General features: G+C 45.6%; 2 protein-coding genes across 3 annotated transcripts in view; one reads left to right on the top strand and one right to left on the bottom strand.

Moving 5' to 3' along the window:
* LOC119406000 (S-phase kinase-associated protein 2) overlaps window positions 1–809 on the bottom strand; it is a 38,205-nt gene extending 37,396 nt beyond the window's left edge. For both annotated transcript variants that reach the window (XM_049419281.1, XM_037672830.2), the window contains exon 1: window positions 642–809. In XM_049419281.1, the coding sequence (XP_049275238.1) occupies window positions 642–685 (44 nt within the window). In that variant the 5' untranslated portion in view covers window positions 686–809. The remainder of the gene's footprint in view (window positions 1–641) is intronic.
* A 300-nt stretch (window positions 810–1,109) lies between these two features.
* LOC119405999 (holocytochrome c-type synthase) lies at window positions 1,110–14,225 on the top strand. The gene is made up of 5 exons (XM_037672829.2): window positions 1,110–1,304; window positions 4,343–4,589; window positions 7,717–7,991; window positions 10,943–11,026; window positions 13,118–14,225. The coding sequence occupies exons 2-5, from the start codon at window positions 4,353–4,355 to the stop codon at window positions 13,383–13,385; spliced, it is 864 nt and encodes a 287-aa protein (XP_037528757.1). The 5' UTR covers window positions 1,110–1,304; window positions 4,343–4,352; the 3' UTR covers window positions 13,386–14,225.
* Window positions 14,226–20,694: the final 6,469 nt, after the last annotated feature.

The raw sequence follows: 20,694 nt of genomic DNA, 5'->3' as shown, positions 1-20,694 counted from the left end.
TGCAGGATTTTCCCTGTCGGGGTTCAGAAAGGCGCCAACGTTCGTTGCCGGGCATTCGTAGTTTCCGGGGCGCTCATTGAAATTTCACTCGCCGAAAACGTAATTCTGCCTCTCAATTAATCAGTGCTCGGATAAATTATGAACGCCGCGTTTAAACGGTGTTCTCCGCAAGTTACGTTGAGTTGGCGCCCAAGCACTTGGCGCGCTAAAAACGGCAATTTTTGGCGGGGCGATAAGCGCGGCTTCTATGCGGTAACGAGCTGTGCAAACGCGTAGATATCGATAAAATTGATAACTGGTGTTACCACAGAGCTATAGCCTGATCTTGTAACCTTTTACGGGGATTTTAAAGTCAAAAGAATAATAAACCACTGAACAATGAGGGGTGTCCCAAAACCGGTATGCCATGCCCAGTGGGAAGTGTCCCAACGGCAAGCGATCGCGTCTTCCTTGCAATCGCGCCGCACACGCAACTACGCACATGCATTGCTGCAATTTACGGCGGTTAGAGTGAAGAATCGTGCATCCACGAGACGTAGCGCCAGAACTTTTCGGCGCCAAATGGGTTAGCAGCGAAATAGGACCAGAGAATCACCGGAGCTCAGCAGGAGGTGCTCAGATCACTTCGAATTCCGGCTTACCCGTCGTGGTTGGAGTAGTCCATGGGAACCACTTGGTGGTCCATCGTTGGCGCGCCTTTGGATGGGAACTTCGCGAAGACTTCACGCTTGCCGCCACCGAACTGCTACGGACTACACGACATACCAGTCAACTCTGACCGCCGGTTGCACGGCCAATGACCGATCGCACTCAGCCGACGCAACTAAAAGCCGCGCTGATGCTCTGGCAACGTTGCCGACGCCGACGCGCGCGATTGGTCGATTTGAAGCCGCCCGATGGACGTATGCATTTCAAACATGGCGTTTACTATTACGCTTCTGCCCACATGGTGAAGATGTAAACCAGTTGTCTAGTGTATTAAGAAACAAAGACTTCATGTTGCTACTGTAAATGCCAGAAATGTTACGGAAAGTGGTAATTCAGTAATTTCTAATTATTACAAATAGTGTGTTGTTAGCATATGTTAGGCGAAATTTCGCTTCCGGTTCCGGTTCTTGTTTCACACATGTTCGCGCATGGCGGAGCAGTGCGGTGGAGAAAGCGTGCTTCACGAGTAGAAATCCGTCTAGCCTTCTTAAAAAGCCATTTCAGAAGCGAATGTTTCGCACGGTAAATGTGTTATGACTTTCTGACCTCACGGCGGGAACACTGCAGACACTTTAGCAAGAGAAGTCAAGTAGAAGGTGAGAAGTTTCTTGTACATACATACGCGTGTTGCGCAGCGTGTCCTGAGTAGACGGTCTCGGAGTGTCTTCTTTTGCAAAATGCCTCGCTGTGCCTGTGTCTTCGCTGATTGCTTTAGTTCCCACGATGTTGTGAAGCTGTACACCTTTTGGCTCACTATTCAAACAGCTGCAAACTTGGCGAGTGGGTAACCCGAAGCCGGTGTTGGAACATTCGTGACCGGCAGTTCACCTTCACGAAGGAGGTTAGCTAAAACGGTCTGCTTCTTGAAACTACAGCTCTAGTTTGTCTCGAGGTGAAGAGTATTATTTTATTTAATGCGTGGGGCTGTCATACAACTTAGACGTTTGTTCCTTTGCGATGGAGAGACAAAGAGCTTCAATTTGCGTTTTCGATCAAGTCGGAGGCAAGCGTTCCGTCCGCAGAAGAATTTTCATGCAGCAGTATACTCTTTAAAACTTTTTATTAACAAAATCTAGGCTAGCGCCTTTTCAAAAGGCGTAAGGGACGAAGCACCTACTTTTGATGTAGACTGGTGCGGAGGAAGTCACTGGACATGTTGCACATTTTTCTTGCATGCACGTGTAGCAGGGTTAAAAGAAAAGTTATGAAGATAAGTAGGCCTTCCATACTCGCTTTAAGGTTGGATGGTTCCTTTGGAATTAGGTGTATGCTTTAGCATCCATAAATTACTGCATCAGAATATATTTTAATCATTGCAACATGTGCTGCACAGCACGCCACTTTATTTTGTTTCAACCTGTAAGGGTTCCTAGCAATCATTAGACCAAAGATTCCCGTGCTCGAACCATGGTTTTAGTACTTGGAGTTGTTATAGACACGACAGAAACATGGTTCTTTTGGGGGCATTGGTTGATATGTGCAAGGATGAAAATCGGGGAGCAGGACTCGAGTAGCGAAAAGAAAGAGTGGCTGGGATCAGCAATACATGTAGTACAATATATACATCCCTCCCACCTACATACATGTAAATTATGTGCTAGGTGTTCCTTTGTGAAGAACGCCGAAGCTTGTGGCCTGTTCCATGCAGGGGCTCTAGCAAATGGCAGCACCAGGAAGCAGCTTGGCTTTCAGTGTCGTCTACTGGCGTGCAAAATATTGGCCAGGCACAGCCAATAGACAAGCACTTGATAGATTCCTTCCCCCACTAGTCTGTTGTTCATGTGGCCAATGCGTGAGACCATAAGCAATAGATGACACCCAGGGCTGGGCAATATCGTGATGGTATCTTAGACATACTTTTGGGTATCTGCATTTCTGTATCGAGATACATTTGAAAAAAGTATTTGTGTCTCAGCAGTGAAATTTTTATGATGTATCGATTATATCACGATACTGTGCCAGACAGGGGTATTCTGTACTTTTTTTTTTCTTTTTGTCGGGAATGAGCTGACATACTTCCAAGAAGAAAAGAAAGACTTTTTGTGCTATGCCAAGCAAAGGCGCGCTGCCGGTCAGCTACACAGGGAGGGTGGTGAAGGGTTTCCAATACGCACAGAATGGTCCATGTGGTAAGGCTCCCCACGCCACTCACTTTAGGATCACGGAGCCAGTACTGTCGGCTTCTGCCAACAAAAGTGGCTGCCTCTCAAGGCTGGTGCAGCACCCTGTAGTTTTTGCAGTGTGACCAGCCATTTCACGGGTTCACGAGTCTTGTTTTGAGGCCGAACTGACGCTGTCTAAAAGACAGCCTAATTGAGAAGCTTCTGTTGCTTAAGTGCGATTAATGCAACAAACTTCTCAGCAAAAGAGAACTTGTGTGTGAAATAACTGTATACATTATGTTAATTGAAGGGTGTTGATTGTATCTCAGAGTATCTGTATTTTGGACTTCTAACACATGTGTTTTGATGTCTGTATTCCGGAATACTTTCTGGGTAGCTCTTCCCAGCACCAATGACACCATAAGCAGACATGTTTCCTTTTGCCGCCATTTCCTGGTGCTAAAGCCGTTGCAGGGGCCATACGCTCGCATGTTCTTTTTTAATAAAAGACTACACTTTATTTACAGTGCCCTGGAAGGAAAGGCGTCAGTTTGGGACTAAAAGCAATACACATAATTTTGTTTCCACTGTCTTTAGTTCGTATCGCATTGGCATAATATTGGCTCGTATGCTTATGCCAGAGCCAGCATCACCTTGAGTGGCCCAACTTGTAATGACACGACGTGGTCATCTTGAGCAGTTGCACATACTAGTTCACCCTTTTTCACCTTATATATGTAATGGTGAAAGTAAAACATTTTTGATTCATTGATTGATTGATATTAGTTGTTATACTTAATGTTTTGAGATTGCATTTCGTTCCATGAGCACTGTACATACATGCAAGCAGCCCACGTATGTGTGAGGGCTTCCACTTGAACTAACTTAGACTTAAAGGAGTGAACATGTGTAGCCAGTGTAATTGATAAGAAAACCTTATTGAAAAAATGACACCAACAAAAATCTGGCCCTTTAGTGGGTCCACACTTGATGTGCTGAGCCTCTCTCTTAAAGGGACACTAAAGAGAAACAATGAATTGGTTTAGATTGATAAAGTGTGCTCGGAGAACTCTTGTGTAGTTTGTTTCACCACCATAGGTTTATTATTAGAGGAGAAAACCAAGTTCAATGTTTCATTTTTAAATTTCGCGCCGAACTTTGTAATTCGTGACGTAAAACATTTCAAAGAGCATTTAACGTATTTTGGTGCCACTGGCCCGACGAAATTTCCACAAACTCAATATGTCAAGTCTCTGGCCCCCTCAGAGGACAATGTATTTCGATTTAACCGGTTAGGAACTACGTAGGCCCAAGCAGGCGCCGTCAAAAATACGTGATGTCACGGCAAATGGTGCGGGAATTCCAAGGTGGCGTCGCCACCTGTATTTTCTTTTTTGCGCGTTTTCTCGCTTATTAAGCGTCTGCTCGCAGCAAGCGTGGTGTTTTTGGTATCGTGGAAGACTACTTTACTAATGCGAGAAAAATCGTTTTGCTCTTTAGTGTCCCTTTAACGATTGATTTGGCTTGGTCAGGTTTACGAAGATGGGCCTCACTGCGTCGCACCCGAGAGAGGTGAATGGGCCCCTTGGAGCGGCTACAGTCCACACGCGCTCCGAGTCGTCAGAGCAGCAGAAGTCGCCGCCATCCGAGTGCCCCATGCATGGTCTCTGTGACGAGATCACGGGCCAGTCTTCTAAGGACAAGCCACAGCAGCCATACCGGAGCGAGTGCCCAATGACTGCAGCCGCCTCGGGCGACGACATCAACCCGGCCAACATGGTGGGTAGAAACCTTTTTGATGAATCTGTTTGGTACTCTCATGTAATTACGAAGCTCTCTAACAGAACAGTGGCAGATTCAGCTAGTCAGTGGGTCATAGTTGGTGGTGAGAGCTGTTGCACTAAGCTGAGGACAACGGACATAGCGACAGACTTTTGTCGGCTTTGGCACCGTGTTTGTCGTCCTCAGCTTAATGCTGCAGTCCTTGCCGTGTTGTTCTTGCTTATCTTGTGATTTCTATGCTCTTAGCACATTTCATAAACAAGCTGGGTCAGTGTTCACAAACTAAAATTGTACTTATTCAACAACCTTGTACTCTTACCTTCCTTACTGTTTTTGTGACCTTAAACCTTTGAGGATCGAATTTTTTCGCCAAATGCGAACCACCAGGCGTAATTTTTCGTTGCATGGTCAAAATCTTCAGAGTGACGCATTTCAAGAAACAAAGAGCTAAGCTTAGTGAAAGACCACAAAAGCCTCTATTATTGGTAGACGATGCTTGGTAAGCCAGAAAATATGCAGTGAGAAAGGACAAATGGCAGTGATGCCTTGGAAATGCCACATGAAAGTGGATAAGTGGGGCTAATTGGTGTGCATTCATCTTGAACGTCAGGAGAAGGCACTTGCAACTCAAATGCTTGTTGAACTAGCTGCATGTACACTGTCAATTTTTATGAAAGGAAACACGCGAGCGCGTGGCCCGCGAGCTCCGGCGGCTGCTTGCAACGCCTTCAGGCATGCGCGAGAGCAACCACGGTATCTTTTCGCGTCATCTAGTGGAGAATAAAACAACCAGTCATAGGTAATATGCAACCAGCTGCAAGATTGCAACCCCCTCCCCCTTCAAGCCGATTACACAAGAGGCCGGGCCAGCGGCGTGTCGTCTGCTGCTCGTAAACTGCGTTTGGCACGCGGGCGCAATCGAAACGTGGAAGCTCTGTCGCTTGGCTTTCGCTCGTTACACTTCGGCCGATTTAGATTTAAGCGACAGCGGTTCAGTCAGGTAAATTTTCGTTGCTGGTTTCCGGTTTTCAAATCTCGCATCGAATGCTGTCGAAAACATTTTTCTGAGTAGAATCCCACTTAGCGGAGAACGTGTCACCTGTCGTTACAAAATGTACTGACAAGTCTGCGCTCGATGCTTTAAAGTCATGCATAGTGACTTCCGCCGGGTTTGGCCTCCCCAGTCTCCAGATCTTAACACCATCGAGAACTTCTGGGGACTTTTGAAAAGCGCGCTGGCGGGCCAGTCCCTGCATGGACTCTCGGCGGGCGACCTCTGGGTTGTCATTAAGGAGGAGTGAGAGAAGCTGAGAAGGGACACGTCCCTAACGGCCACTTTTTATCAATCCCTACCAGCTAGAATGGCAGCTGTTATGGCCGCAAATGGTGACGCCACGAGGTATTAACAATTGTCATAATGTGTTTTTACTTTTTATGTGGGGGTCAAAAGCAAGACGACATTTTTCCAGTTTCAATAAACTCATTGAATTTTTTTTCATGTTTCATGCTCACGTCATTTATGTTAGTGATAATTATCGATTGAGATCTTTACAACCATGACAAAGCCTTTTCTCCTTCTGTTTGCTATGCAGCGCCATTTCGCGCTCTCAACACAAACCCGGCGGAAGTCACTATGCATGACTTTAAAGCATCGAGCGCAGACTTGCCAGCACATTTTGTAACGACAGGTGACACATTCTCCGCTAAGTGGGATTCTACCCAGAAAAATGTTTTCGACAGAATTCGATGCGAGATTTGAAAACTGGAAACCAGCCACGAAAATTTACCTGCCTGGACCGCTGTCGCTTAAATCTAAATCGGCCGAAGTGTAACGCGCGAAAGCCAAGCGACAGAGCTTCCGCGTTTCGATTGCGCCCGCGTGCCAAACGCAGTTTACGAGCAGCAGACGACACGCTGCTGGCCCAGCCTCTTGTGTAATCGCCTTGAAGGGGGAGGGGGTTGCAATCTTGCAGCTGGTTGCATATTACCCGTGACTGGTTGTTTTATTCGCCACTAGATGACGCGGAAAGATACCGTGGTTGCTACTCGCGCACGCCTGAAGGCGCTGCAAGCAGCCGCCGGAGCTCGCGGGCCACGCGCTCGCGTGTTCCCTTTCATAAAAATTGACAGTGTACAATAAGTCAACAGTCTGCAGGACAGAGCACAGGGGTAACTGAGAAAAATAACCATGGGTAAATCCTGAGAAAAAACAAGGGGAAGAAGTAGAAAATGACCACAAAATGAGCTGACAATGTGCAGCTCTTATGGGGGGACATGGGTCCTGAAGATTTTTTTATCAGTTGAGATGAAACTTGCTGAGTTTATGTGTATTTGTCTGCGAATTTCAAATATGCAATTACTTTTCTAGTATAGTTAGCAGTTTTTCAAATATGAAACATTTTATATGCTCTTTGGGCACAAGAGTTTGCCTAAACTGAGAGAGTTACAAAGTAAGTAAGCACATCAGAATGACCTGGAATGAATGCAAAAAAACAAGAATGGATGTTCTAAACCGATTTGAACAATTGTTATGGTAAGTTCAGCATTTCTGACTGAGATCCCAGCTTGATCTAGACTCGCTCGCAAATGTTGAACTTGCCATAACTTAACAGCAACAGCATCAACAAAATGTACAGCTTCGCAAGTGTGCATGCTGCCTTATGGATGTGCAGTGGGTACTTTGCCCTTTTGCAAAAGGAAGAATTATGACGTAATGGCATAGGTGTGCGCAGGGTTCCCCATCGGGGGGTGAAGGTGCATCATAGCACCCCCCCCCCCCTTTAGGTGATTAGGGGAGGTGGCCGCCCCCACTGCCCCCCCTGTGCGCACGCCTATGCGTAGTAGGCATTTCGCAACTGTACTTGCCCTAGGCATTCAGGATAGTTTGAATTTTACGTGCACAGACGTTCCTTTCTTTGTGATATGGTTGAGGTGTCTTTCGGGAACCGAAGCCAGGCTAGCGATTGAGAAGGTGATGCGAATGGGACCTAATTACACTATCTCGTTTACTCTTGAAAGCGAAGCTCAAGTGTGCTCCAAGTTTTTTGTGGATGAAACCTGATCACATCAAACTAAAGACATATGCGTTCGTGGTACTATTGTTTATTTCTCTTTCTATTTCCAGATGCCGAGCCCCAACCAGCAGCCAGCGCCAGACCAGCCGTTCCCGCTGCCGACCGAGCGGCAGCGGTCGCGCATCCCCAAGGCCGGCGGGGCGGAGGGCGAGACGTGGGAATACCCGTCGCAGCAGATGTTCTGGAACGCCATGCTGCGCAAGGGCTGGAAGTGGCGCGAGGCCGACCTGAAGCCCGAGGACATGGCGCACATCATCCGCATCCACAACGCCAACAACGACCACGCCTGGGAGGAAGTCCTCAAGTGGGAGGCACTCCATGCAAAGTAAGGGGCTTGAAGACACGTTGCACTTCGAGGGAGCCTGAATTCGACCCACCGAGTTCTGCATTACAACGCATTCCTTGGGTAACGCCAAGATTAAAGTCAAAACGAAAAGACGTTCCTGGATCACTGTGGATCCTTTGTTCGCAACAGAACTGCCAGCTGTGGAAAGGTCCTCAAGAAGGCTTGAGCATAGTGGTCATCCTTTTAAAGGACCCTCTAACACTTTTCTAGTCCTTATTGTTTTAGATTTTTTACTTTCGGGTTGCATAGACTGAAGGCTGAGGAGATTAATGCAGCAAGAACGGCAGCGACAGGGGCACGCAGTCCGAAGTTATTCAGCCTAGAACACTCAAAATACAATAAAATGGAGGCCTACCCTCAACTCGATTTTCGCGGGGTCACCTGACCACGTTTCACTCGCCCTGTGACGTTGGATGGCGCCCCAATGAAATGACTGAAACATCCTACGTGCGGGAAGCTTGCATACCATGTTGCCCGTTATTTCAAAAGTATTGAGGACGCCGTTGCGATAGTAACAAACAATGTGGTGCATTAAGAGTGAACTGCACGTGCGAAATGAGGCAGATTGCGAACGCCTCTATAATGTTTTGTAGTTTTAGTCATCTTTCTTGTTGCGACGGCGTCTATATCAACGCTCTTACAATTTTTTCCCTTCAGTTTCTTCAAACAACGGCGCCTGGAGTGTCCCCACGTTTCCTCCAGCGCCATGGCGTTCGGCGCATTCTTTGCCGGGCGCTGCAGTTTTGAAGCTGAAAAAGTCTAAGATCGTTTGTCTAGTTGATGTTCAGTGAAAAAAGCATGCTAAAGAAAAGCTAAACCCAATAATAACCCCTTTTGTGAGGCAACGGCGTGATTACTTCTAACGTTACATTTATCCAGTCACAGGCCAGCGCTCATCTTCGTCATTTCCGCGGGCAATAGTTCTGGCGAGTGCCACTACGCGTTGATGCGGTCGGCAGCGATGTAGGCGCTTCAAAAAAAGTGTTGGAGGGCCCCCTTAAGGAATGCTTGTTATACCTCGCAGAATTCAGTCGCATTGTATGCAAAGAACCCGGCTCCCACGAGCGCGAACAAATGTGTTTCTCGAATGTGTGTCGGTCACATGCTTATCTGTATACGCTGCTTTACAAAAATTTTTGCTCTCAATCGTGGGCTTGTTTCCGATATGGCAATCTGATCTTTTACTGAGGTGACTTGTGATTTCATGCTGCCACATTTCATTGTTGCCTGCATATGGGTGCATGACTGTCGTTGTTGCCTCTAGCAGCTGAAGTGTTGAGCTGCTAAGAACGTGGGTGAAGGTCCAATTCCTGGCATGGAGGAAGAAACAAGTTTGGAGGGTGCATCGTGCACTGTGTTAGAAAGAAAGTAAAAAAGCGATGCTTGGTGCATGTGCACCAAGCATCGCTTGTCCCCATTTTCTCAATGTGGCAAGGGCTCCTGAATTTTTCGATGCGAAGCAGCTTTTGCTCGAGGCTGTGTCCGTCCCTTGGCGACTGTCCGCTTTCTACCACCTAGCATAGCCACATGCCAAGGAGAAGTCTTCTTCCTCTTGTTCTTTGGCCGCCTTGATGATGATACATGCAGAGCACTTTAGAGGCCCGGGCTGCCTTATGCTGTCCTAGCTTGGCGTAACGTAGACAAAACCATGTGTGCTGGCACACGCTAGAGTGTTCGGGCCTGGGTAAGATGCTGTGGCCTCTCCCTCTTACACTCTCTCAGCAATCACGTGATGGCGTCGAGTAATGAGATTCTGCAGACGCGTGATGAACCCGCGTGGCGTGCTGCAACAAGAGTTCGGGATGAGTAACAGCAACAGCAACTACAGTGAATTCATGGTGTGCTCCACTTGCAGCAACGCGTTAATATCGGACAAGGTGCCCGTGATGATCAGAACTTTAAGTCTACCCATGCACTAATTCGCATCCTGCAGTGGTGTAATTTTTTTTTTGCTTCCCCTAATTAATGAGCTGCTGCTTTTTCTTGTTTGCACCTGACGACATGGCATTTCGTTAAGCACTGGGATTAATCAAAAAGGAACTACAAAAATTGGCGCAGGAAAACAAGTTATTTGACAAAGAATTAGAGCAGATGACAAGGAGAGGCATACCCTTTTGCATTTCACTTGCCCATTGAGGACTTGTGCTTGTTCCATGCAAAATGCATCTTTCGTTCGGCAGTAGTAAAGGTGGTAGTCCATTGCGACGTTTACATAACAACCCACTGCTATGCTCTCCGATGTTTACTGTAGCCAAGCGCTGGTAATGGCATCTGCTGAGGGCATCTTGAATCACGACACCTGACAAAAACACTCACATTGAGTCAGTCACATTGGGACACTAAGTGTGAATAGAAGAAGTGTCTGCATTTTTTTTCACCTTAGCATTGTTTTCTCTATTGTAATCCAGACCCTTAGGTAATACACTGAAAGCTCATTCTAACGAAGTCGCATCCGACTTAAAAATAGCTTCGTTATATCCGAAAATTTGTTATAAACATACAGTCAAACCTCATTATAACAAAGTCACATCTGCCACGAAGTCAACTTTGTTATATATGAAAATTGTTATAAACGTTTAATTGTAACACTGTGTCTATGACAAGACTATTCTTCATTTATTTCGTTATAACCGACAATTCGTTATATCTGTGTTTGTTATATATCGAGGTTTGAGTGCATACTTGGGGCCTTTGAGGAATAAAGAATGAACGAATGGATTCCTGTTACAGAATGGCAAAAAACGAAACAAAAGCTAGTACGCACTAATGGTTTGCTTGCAGCGCCATCTCACTAGAAGAAAAATAAAATTAGACTGTCGCAGTATTGTTTCTGTGTGCTGTAGTTGACATGAGTGTCACGAGATCATGTAGTCATGATTTTTGGCCAGCAAGAATCCCAGAATTTAACTATCCTCAACGCTTGATTTCAGGGAGTGCTGCACACCCCGTCTGAAAAAGTTTGGAGGTAAAGCCACGGACTACTCGCCTCGGGCTCGGATACGAAGCTGGCTGGGGTCAGTGCAGCCTTGTTGTTCTTTTTTTCTTCTATTAGAGGAAAAAATTTTAATCATGACCACCGCTATGCGAGTGAGTGATAGAACCTATATCTTTTGCCTTTAAAGCTTAGAATAGCGGTTTCAGTTACAGTAAATCTCGCACCCGTTTAAGGTTGGAGAAATTTTTGTTTTATTTTCTTCAGAATTGTGCTGTCGGGTGTACTTAAAGGACCCCGGACAGTGAAATTTTTGCTTCTGACTTTTTTACTGTAACTTGTAGCTTTGTGTCTGGTAATCCCGAAATTGAATAGTAAATTGTATAATTAATGCTAGCATCGTTAATTGCAACAAACTTTGCGTCACTTCGAAACACTCTCCTAAAAACCATAAGAAAACTAGCATGCATGCTTTGATGACGTTGAAAGCGTAGTTTTCCAATTGGGGCCCTGCGCGCAGTAAGGGTTGAAATGATATGGGTGCTTCGGTATGAGTTTAGCCGGTTAAGCGCGTGTCCCCTCAGGAAAAAAGAAAGAATTCCTGGCCTAAGCAGCCATAACTACCTTGAGAGCAGCCCGACAACAGAGCGAGAGAGGTGAGGAAGAATAGCCCTCGCGGGGTGCCAGTCGGGATACTGTGTGCGCCCCCACAAATATTCTGTGACGTCGACAATGTACTCGCTTTACTCGTGGAAGGTCACACGGGGCCTCGATCTACGTCGTACCAGTGGCGATGTTGAGAGGTGCTGCCAACTCACATGAGCCCTCATGCTTACTTTAAAACCGAATTAAAATATCATAAAGCTAACATCTGCCACTAATAATTGGTCAGAAGTGTACAGGACAATCAAACAACGCAAACATCTCGACGTTTCAATTTCAGTGTCAGGGGTTCTTTAAAAGCTATCGAGAAGAAAACGAAATTAAGTCTTGTGCAGGCCCACTTCCCATCCCGCAGTGGACGAAGTAAGTGGTCCGACTGGGTGAGTAAAAACAAGGATGTGAGAAGTGCACGTCATGTGGCTCGCGCTTGGCCCTGAAGTGATAGGTCACCCTCGAAGGCCGAGGCAGTGCAGGGGGTGATGACGGCTGGCGGGTGTTCTCCCTGCTTGACTCAAGTCTGTTCAATCGCACCTCTCAAGTCTGAAGGCAATTGAGGCATCCAGAGAGCGCGGCACATTTCTGGAGCTGAGAGGAGGCCATCTCTCCGTAAAAGGGGGAGAGGTAGTGTCCCGGCTTCAGCATGTCGGCTGGGCTCAGTGAAAGGCAGCACAAACGGCAAAGTGCCCTCTCCAGTGCAACCCTTCTCGCCACAGCGCGCATCCGCAAGTGTTGTATCTCCCTTGGTTTTCTCAAGTGGTGAGGCAGAGGGACCACGTCGTGTTGATGGAAGAGCCTTCCTTTTCTCTTTCGGCTTTCTCTGTGCACTTGCAGCTGCGGCATTGTGTGCTCTGTATTGGATAAAAAGCCAAAGCCACATGTCGTGGTCAGTAATGCTGACATTTATTTTGGAAGCTCACGCGCGCTTGACTCAGGGCCAGTATCTTTGTGTTGCTGGTTTTGGGCTGAAGACCTGAATGTCTTGGTCAAGAAAAATTTCAACAGCGCAGAAAAAACACGAACTGTCGAAAAGGGAGGCGACACGGAGTAGCACTGTTGAAATTTTTCTGGGCAATGAATTACCAGCTCGCCCAAACGCTCATGTTAATTTGAATGTCTTGGTTAATTTTATGGGAGGCCTTGGTAGCTGTACACAACCAAAGACATAGACTGGAGGAACAAGCTTTTTATTTCCATTAAGCCTGCCATTTGCATTAGTGGAGCAAGAACACTTAACCCTAGAGCAGGCTGGCTGGCATGGTTCAACAGAGGTACAGGACAGATGGACTGCAGTTTTGTTTATGGAGCTCATGGCAAATTCTGAGGTTGTCACGGAGTCCACAATAAGTCCTCACAGTTGGACAAGCTAGAACCCAGTCAGGCAGGCAGTATGGCCAAGTGCGACTTACGAACTTCAACACTGTTGTCTCTAGCTTACCTAGTTCATTTTGCGGGTGAACAATTATTCAGTCTTCATCCGCCGCCCTAGTAACGCGTCGCTTCTGTCTCGTAGGTACGAGCTACCCTTCGACAGGCACGACTGGATCGTCGACCGGTGTGGCAAGGAAGTCCGCTACGTCATCGACTACTACGACGGCGGAATGGTCAACGCGGAATCGAGCCGCTTCGCGCTCCTCGACGTTCGGCCCGCCTTCGACTCCTTCGAGAACATCTGGGACCGCATGAAGGTGGCGTGGTGGCGATGGACGGTAGCAAGCGAGCCGGAATCCATCTCCGAGACGGTCCAAAGCCAACAACAGGGCACTGCAGCTAGCCATTAGGACTCCCAGTGTAGAATCTTCACCAGTCTCGCTCACATACATACGTCGGAGGTAGGCGTGCATGTAGCTTGCAGGTGTGCTGTGGAACTTTTCATTCTTAGGAATTCGCGACGTGTACCTATCAGCACGTCCTACTTAAATTATGCGTACAATTCGAAGAAGTGTCCAGCAAACCTTGTCGCGTCTCCTGTTGGTATGCGCAGCTTATTCCATGCAAAATCATGATGCATTAAAATTTTTTCCATGATTCTGTCTATATGAATTTAGAACGTGTCTGTCAAGCTGCTCACTCCGGTTGAAACACACAAAGTTAGGCTTTGGGTTGCAAGACGGACCTACGCTAATTTACTTGGCTGAAAAATGCAACAAATACGATTCCAAATAACTAATGCACAATGGAAAATCTTAAAAAAGGTCTCTCTTGTCACAGCCATTTCGCAAATGCAATTTCAGGCAAAATTAATGTCTCCACACTTTCAACGCAGTACACACGTTAGTTGGGGAGGCTGCCGAAAATTTCTGGATTGCAATGTTTGCTGCTATGCATGCAAAGCAGTCGCACCAGGACTTCAATTTTCTTAGCCTTGACCGCGAGAAAACCATGTTTCAGTCAAGCACGTCTCCGCCTAGCACATCATAATTTTTTCTATTGGTCCCGCGATAATTTCTACCTATAAGATTGCCTGTTCTGAGAACATTTCATACTACGACAGTTAGCAGCTGTTCGTTGTTCTGAATTTTAATACGGTTTACTATTCGACACTTACCTCTAGTCAATCAGGAATATGTACTTGCTCAGTTTTGAAGCATTAAATAAACAGTAGCGTTTACACAACCCTGCGTCTTGTCTTCATGATGTTTTTATGTTTGTGCTGTTGTGTATGTCTACAATGTAGCCACAGTTTGGCCACGTCTGCAGGGCACCTGCACTCGATTGTTTATGCTGTGATCTTCACTTGTTATTTCAGTTCCTGCCAACGGCTGAAGGGCCTTGGTGACAGATCACAAGCGCATACAGCAGCACAGACATGGTGTACACTTACAAGGCATAATTTCCACAATAGAGCATGCTAATTTAAATACACAAAATGAAGTTCTTGATAAGAAAATTGATGGAACGAAAGTAGCTATCACACTCATTTGCATCAAACTTTTCGTGTGCTAACATTACTCATGCACTCGATTGAAAACATCGACATCGTATGGACTGGCATGATACTCATGGGTTGAAATGCGGCATGTGTTAGGACTGTTATGACTAATTGCTTGTGATAACTGCATCATGGGGCTGCAGATCTGGCCAGCTTATAATGCTGGCTTTGACGTAAGTGTTCGAGTCAAAATTATGCCGATATAATACGAACTGTAGACGCTGGAAATGAAAGTATGTGCATCACTTTACCCTAAATTTTTGCGTTTTAACGCATGATCACTGTACACCTGCTGGAGCATTATGTGTAAGGCAGCAACTAAACTTAATTGCAAGTGAAATCGTCTTGTTCACTCTAAGAAAAAAAGGGCGTATTTGGGGCATCTTTGTGTTGCACAACATTAATCGTTTCTCTCTCATACTTTCCCTGCATTATCGTCGCGTGCCAGGTACTTCATAATCACGAGCCGTGCACGTTATACTCAGCGTGACGTAACGTTCATTATTAGATTGTGGCGAGTGCGTAGTTTTCAAGCAAGGAAATGTAAACAAGCTGATTATTGTTGTGTGACAGAGAGATGCCCCAAGTACTATGCTCTTCTTTCTTTTGCTGTTGTGTCAAAAGTGATGCTTCGATTTCTTCATTTCAAGCAGGCATCCTCTCTTGACCTCTTTCTCAACTTGCTACACCTTTTGTGCTCATCTTATCATGAGGCTACAGATTACAACTTCGCCCCTTCTTCATTGAAGGTTAAGGAATGCAGCGTGGTCCTCGCGGTGCAGTGTAGCATTTCTTGATGCATTCATAACTAGCACTGCTGTGAAAGTTCTTTTATAAATACTGGGAACCATTTGAAACTTAACGGCGAATCCACACATCCCAGGAGGCTTTTCTGTCCAGGCCGCGTTTGTACGAGCTAATTCTTGGCTCCTGCAAATGCCCACTGAATGAAATAAATAAAGGGGACGACAGAGAGCCGAGCGCCTAGGTGTTTCGCCCGTGGGTGAAAACTTGGACATTAAAAATACAGGCAGAATAATTGTTTCTCTTCGGGTTTTGTGTCTTGCATGGCTATTTTTTCAAGATATGAAGAGATGGAAGCGCACTGTTTTGGGGGGGCATCCGAAAATCCGGGAAACTAGCGGGTACCTACAGACACTTGAAATGAAAGTCTTGGAATTTATTTATTTTACGTACCCTCGAATACCGAAGCATAATGGACGGGAGTGGGTGACGTATTATATAAAGAAAAACATAAGCATGAATGAAACGTGGGGTATTTTACAATATTAGCGACAAATTACAATTGTAAAATGAAAAACAAACAGGATGAAGTGATGATAAGTCTACTATGGATGAAATACTCTGAAAGTTTTTTTTAGTTCTGTCTGTAAATTAAGGAAAAATTACTGGTTAAACCATCCACGTTCCCAATATGTGTACCTCAGTTACCTCCACTGGCATAGCCGAGGGGGGGGGGGGGGGGTGTTAGGGATGTTCGAACCACCCGCCTAAATTTTTCTATTTTGCATGTGTATATATATACATGCACACATACATATGCATGAACATACAATAAGTATGGTTGAACCCCTCCCCCCAAAATTTCTGGCTGCTGTTCTCAAAGTTCTTGGGCTTTTTGCTGCAGCAAAATGCACTGCGAGGTTTTACTTCATCTTGTTCTACACTACCTGCTGATAAAAGTCGTTGCGAGTGATAACCCGGACATTATCTTAAGGGCACTTGCTCAACGAAGATTTTGGAGTGTAGCAACAACGTGGTTTTCATTGTGGAGCTCTTAGAAAGACTCTTTCGAGACAGCATAGATAGGATGGCAATCTTCTTACAAGATGTTGCTCTTGAAACATGAGCGGATGTTAGATGGGAAACTCGCAAAGGGCGTTGGCACCAAAGTGGAAACGAACGCTGGCGCTTGTCGGAAGTGAAACTCGACGTCGAACAACTCGTCGACATATCGCCCTTTTAGCGCAGGAAACGACCCAAGGACAGCGTGATAGGAGACGAACACAGGGCACCATATCGCACCCTACTTGTGTTGTTTCCTCTGCTAAAATAGGCTGAAACTGAATACCATCACGCCCAAAGTTGTGCCACTTCATCGACGTAATGTCTAAAATTAGGCATTGCCCGCAACGCTCTGAAGCATTGTAGAAGCGACGTGCTTGTATTCACACTATCTGCTAATTAGTACACGTGGCCCATTGTCTGCTTAAAGTACTCTGTAAAGGCTGCTAACGAAAAAATTACAATGTTACTGTCCCTGTAGCTTTGTCGTAATTCCTTGCTACTCGACTAGAACCAATTTAGTAAATGTGAAATTTTATGGCAGTCTGCTTTTAAGTGAAATGTGGAATATTAGGTTGTAGGTTGGATGCTTAAAATGTTTTTACACGTTATGGGGACGCTTGGCGGCTGTGAGCGCTCGTAGAAGACGAGTGCGATCGCGTGTGCGCTCGTGTCACGCGGCAGCCGCTGGCAGCGGGCAGTTGTGGCCGAGACTTGGACCAGTAAAGATGTGTCTCTTTGGGTCTCGGCCTCATCTTTAAAGCGTTCAGGGCTGGCTGCAGCTGCAAAACCCCACAACGTAAAGCTTTCGTCCATACAGCAGTCTAATATGGCTGCATATTGTATTCATTACCTTACGCTTTTTATCTCGAATGACAGAGAGCTTTCAGCTCATTTTAGTACATAAGTGGGCATGTCGGTATTCATTCATACGTATTTAATATAGTGGTAGCGTGAAACAATGGAAACAGTGAGGAGCGCTGATGTTGTTTACTCCTGCTCTCTGTTTATGTTGTTGTACACAGGGCCCATCTTATTCAGCACGATTAAGCGCTAACTAGCCCAATTATCACTGTTGTGAATTGAAGGTAGGTAAGCGCGGTCATTTGTCGACTTGATTGTCTTCTGCACAATTTAAACATACAAAAGCCCGTTGGGACATTGCATAGCTTTTCGAACCCAACTGTTGCTTTTCTGAGATGTGGTTGCATAGAGCAGCAGGAAGTTGAACCAGTCGGTTGCGCATTCATCACTAAAATAGGTAAGGCGTCCAAACACGGACACAACAGAAGGGAACCAGACAACACGCAAGGAAATGGAACAAGCAGTCTTGTTCTCTTGTGTTCATGTGGGCAAACCTTACCTTCTTTTATGCTGGTTGCACATTATGTGCTGGTGCTCCGCGGACAGCAGCTTGTGCGAGGTATGTACAGTCGTGAACAATGTGACATGGAACACCGAAGTTACCTTTTTAAAGGTCATGACAGCTAAACGCAGTGGGCAAGTGCAAAAGTGTTCATAACCCTTTCAGATGCCACCTGTGAAGAACTGTAAATGTGTCACATCGATACAACGTCAAGGCACTCAATAGTCTATTGAAGCAAAAATAATGTCATAATATGTTATGTGCATAGGCGTGCGCACAGGGGGGGCAGGGGGGCGGCCGCCCCCCCTAATCATCTAAGAGGGGGGGGCACAAAATCCGACCCGTACGTTGACCCTTCTAGTCACCTAGGAGGGGGGGGTGCAATATCTTCCCCATACATTGACTTAGTAGGGTGGGGGGGGGGGCGCTGCGATGAACCTTTGCCCCCCCCCTAATGGGAAACCCTGCGCACGCCTATGGTTATGTGTGTTATAGTAACTAATCATTATTAAGTTTCCATTGAATATCTTTTTATCCTGAAGTCATTGATGCTCTGTTTTGGCATGAATAGAATGCAATCTCAGGCTAGAAATATAGTGCAAGTTCATTTTTGGTTATGTGCATTCTGAGCAAAGTTATACTTTTCACATGGCTCGCAGGAAGCGGCACGTCGAACGACTTGTAGAACGTGGTAGTGCCTTCAGCAAAGTGATCATATGCAACAGTACACTGCAAAATGAAGTTAAATGAAGACAAATTTATTATGCAGGAGGTTCTATTCATCTAAAACAATATATTTCGCTCTTTCTTAGTCCCTAGTTGATACAAATAGCAAAAGCGAGTGGTGTACACAATTGTGCAGTGGCGAAAATCCATTTAAATCACAAGGGATGGGGCACATCTTGCCATGGTGGCCATTTTGTTTTTATTTATATAAAAATTTTAATCATGCTTTGAAATAATATTTAAAAAACGAGCATGGGTTCCCAGCTCATGCAATTACTTTGTTCTACTGAGTCTTCTCCGAAAGCGGTCAAGCGGCTGTTGCGATTTCAATAGTCTTACACAGCTGAAGGGTATGGAACACAGGCCTACAGACACTACAAAATAAAGAGACATTAATAATAATAATAATAATAATAATATTAATTATTATTATTATTATTATTCTTATTTACACAAATAACAGTGTGAACCCACCGGTGACGTGCGAGGCTAAACAGAGAGGAAAAACCCTTATGCGCGTGCGTCTACAAAAATTTTATTGCACTATACTTAACTCTCAAGCAATTCAATTAAATGGCGTTTGAAAGATAAATCTCAAGGGGGGACAATGCAAGGAGTATACCCCCCCAGTTTGAACACAAGGGGGGGTCAGGATCCCCCTGACCCCCCCCCCCCCCTCGTGATTTACGCCAGTGCAACTGTGTACATAGCATGTCAAAAGGACAGCACTACATGCTCAAGTGAAAATATATCTCTTGCAATGTAATACGCCGTATTCATATCGGTATATTGCAAGCAATCGTGGTTTAAAGTTAATACTGTGATTCAGTGTTCCATCTCATTGCTCACGACTATACATTCACCAACTTTCTTCAGGTGTGCATTTGTGGTTGAGGGAGTGTGAAGAAGGCGTACATGAAGTTGCTCTGTCAACAGGTAAGAGAAATGTACATGTTTGTTTAAGATATGTGCCTGAGGCACGAAATAAATAGTAAGAGCATGGTATGTATAGTCAGCCTCAAAAGTTTAAAGACCACCCGAGGCAAGAAAAAGCTGAATATTCCTACGGCTTTGGCAGGCAGCCTTGAATTTAGGTTTCTGGCCTGTTCTAAAACCCGTGCTAACAACATATACTGTACAGTTTGACTGAATAGAATCTCAAATTGCTGGGAAATCGAATGTTTTCTCAGATGTAGTGGTCTCTAAGCTTTTGACGCCGACTTCATATCTTAGTGTGTTGCCATGTGTTAGTTACTTTTTTGAGCAGCTAGTTTAACTGCAGCTATGTAAGATTAACTGCAGCTATTTAAGATGCAAATTTTCACCCGAAGATTTGATTATGCTTGTGTTGTCCAGTTTTTTGGGCGTTGTGAGGAACAATGTGTCAAAAAACTTGCTGCTGTCTTCCTATTGTGTTTCTTCTGATGTGGAATGTTCACTGTGAATGTTGGGGGAATAAGCTGGTCAAGCCAGGAAGCTTTTGATAAAAAAATTTGCTAGAAACCCTGACATTGCAACGATTTTTTATTTCAAAGGAAATTATATTGCTCTAGGATGTAAGCCTAGAATGCTTGGTAGGCTTAATTCTATTTTCGTTTCGCAAAAGGTGGTTCAATAATATATTCCAGGTTCTGCTCATATCCAGTTTTCTCTCTGAGTGAATGGTCGAGCTACTGCAGGCTGCGAAAACACATCTTTGTGATGCAGTGAGATAAAGACAATGCCTGTTAAGAAAATTTGGAGGCATCAATAAATTTTGTAGAAGTTTGTCTCCCGCTGCATCTTTCATGCGTTGTGTGTACATCTAATATATACAGCTTATTCTGCTGTAGATGGGGATAAATTACGTTTCAACGTGGGAGACTTTATGCAATATTTTTTTTTTTTCGTGAGAAGTCGGCTCAAGATCGCAATTCTAGTCGGCTATGTTATAGCCCGACCAACTTTCCAAGAGTGACGGCACCCTCAAGGAGAACGCGCCGGCCCGCTGCGGTTCGTGTCGGAGAGACCAGTTTCCGCGCTGTTCTTTTTCTCGCGGAGCATAACGGACTGTGCGGAAATGGTCAAACCGTACGCGGACCGTACAACACGGACTGGGAATCCTCGCTCTGACGACGCGGGGTTGATCACCTGCCGGACTCGCTCCGCTACCAGGCGCGCGCGCGCGCGCGCCGCTCTCGCAGCACGACCTGAACGCCAGGGGTCGCCACCGTTTGTTTAGTCACGCATCGCTCGCACTCTATGCCTCCTCTCTTGTTTT

The sequence above is a fragment of the Rhipicephalus sanguineus genome, chromosome 9 (assembly GCF_013339695.2).
Source record: "Rhipicephalus sanguineus isolate Rsan-2018 chromosome 9, BIME_Rsan_1.4, whole genome shotgun sequence".
In the NCBI taxonomy this organism is placed as follows: Eukaryota; Metazoa; Arthropoda; class Arachnida; order Ixodida; family Ixodidae; genus Rhipicephalus; species Rhipicephalus sanguineus.
This window is presented reverse-complemented; position numbering and strand designations above follow the sequence as displayed.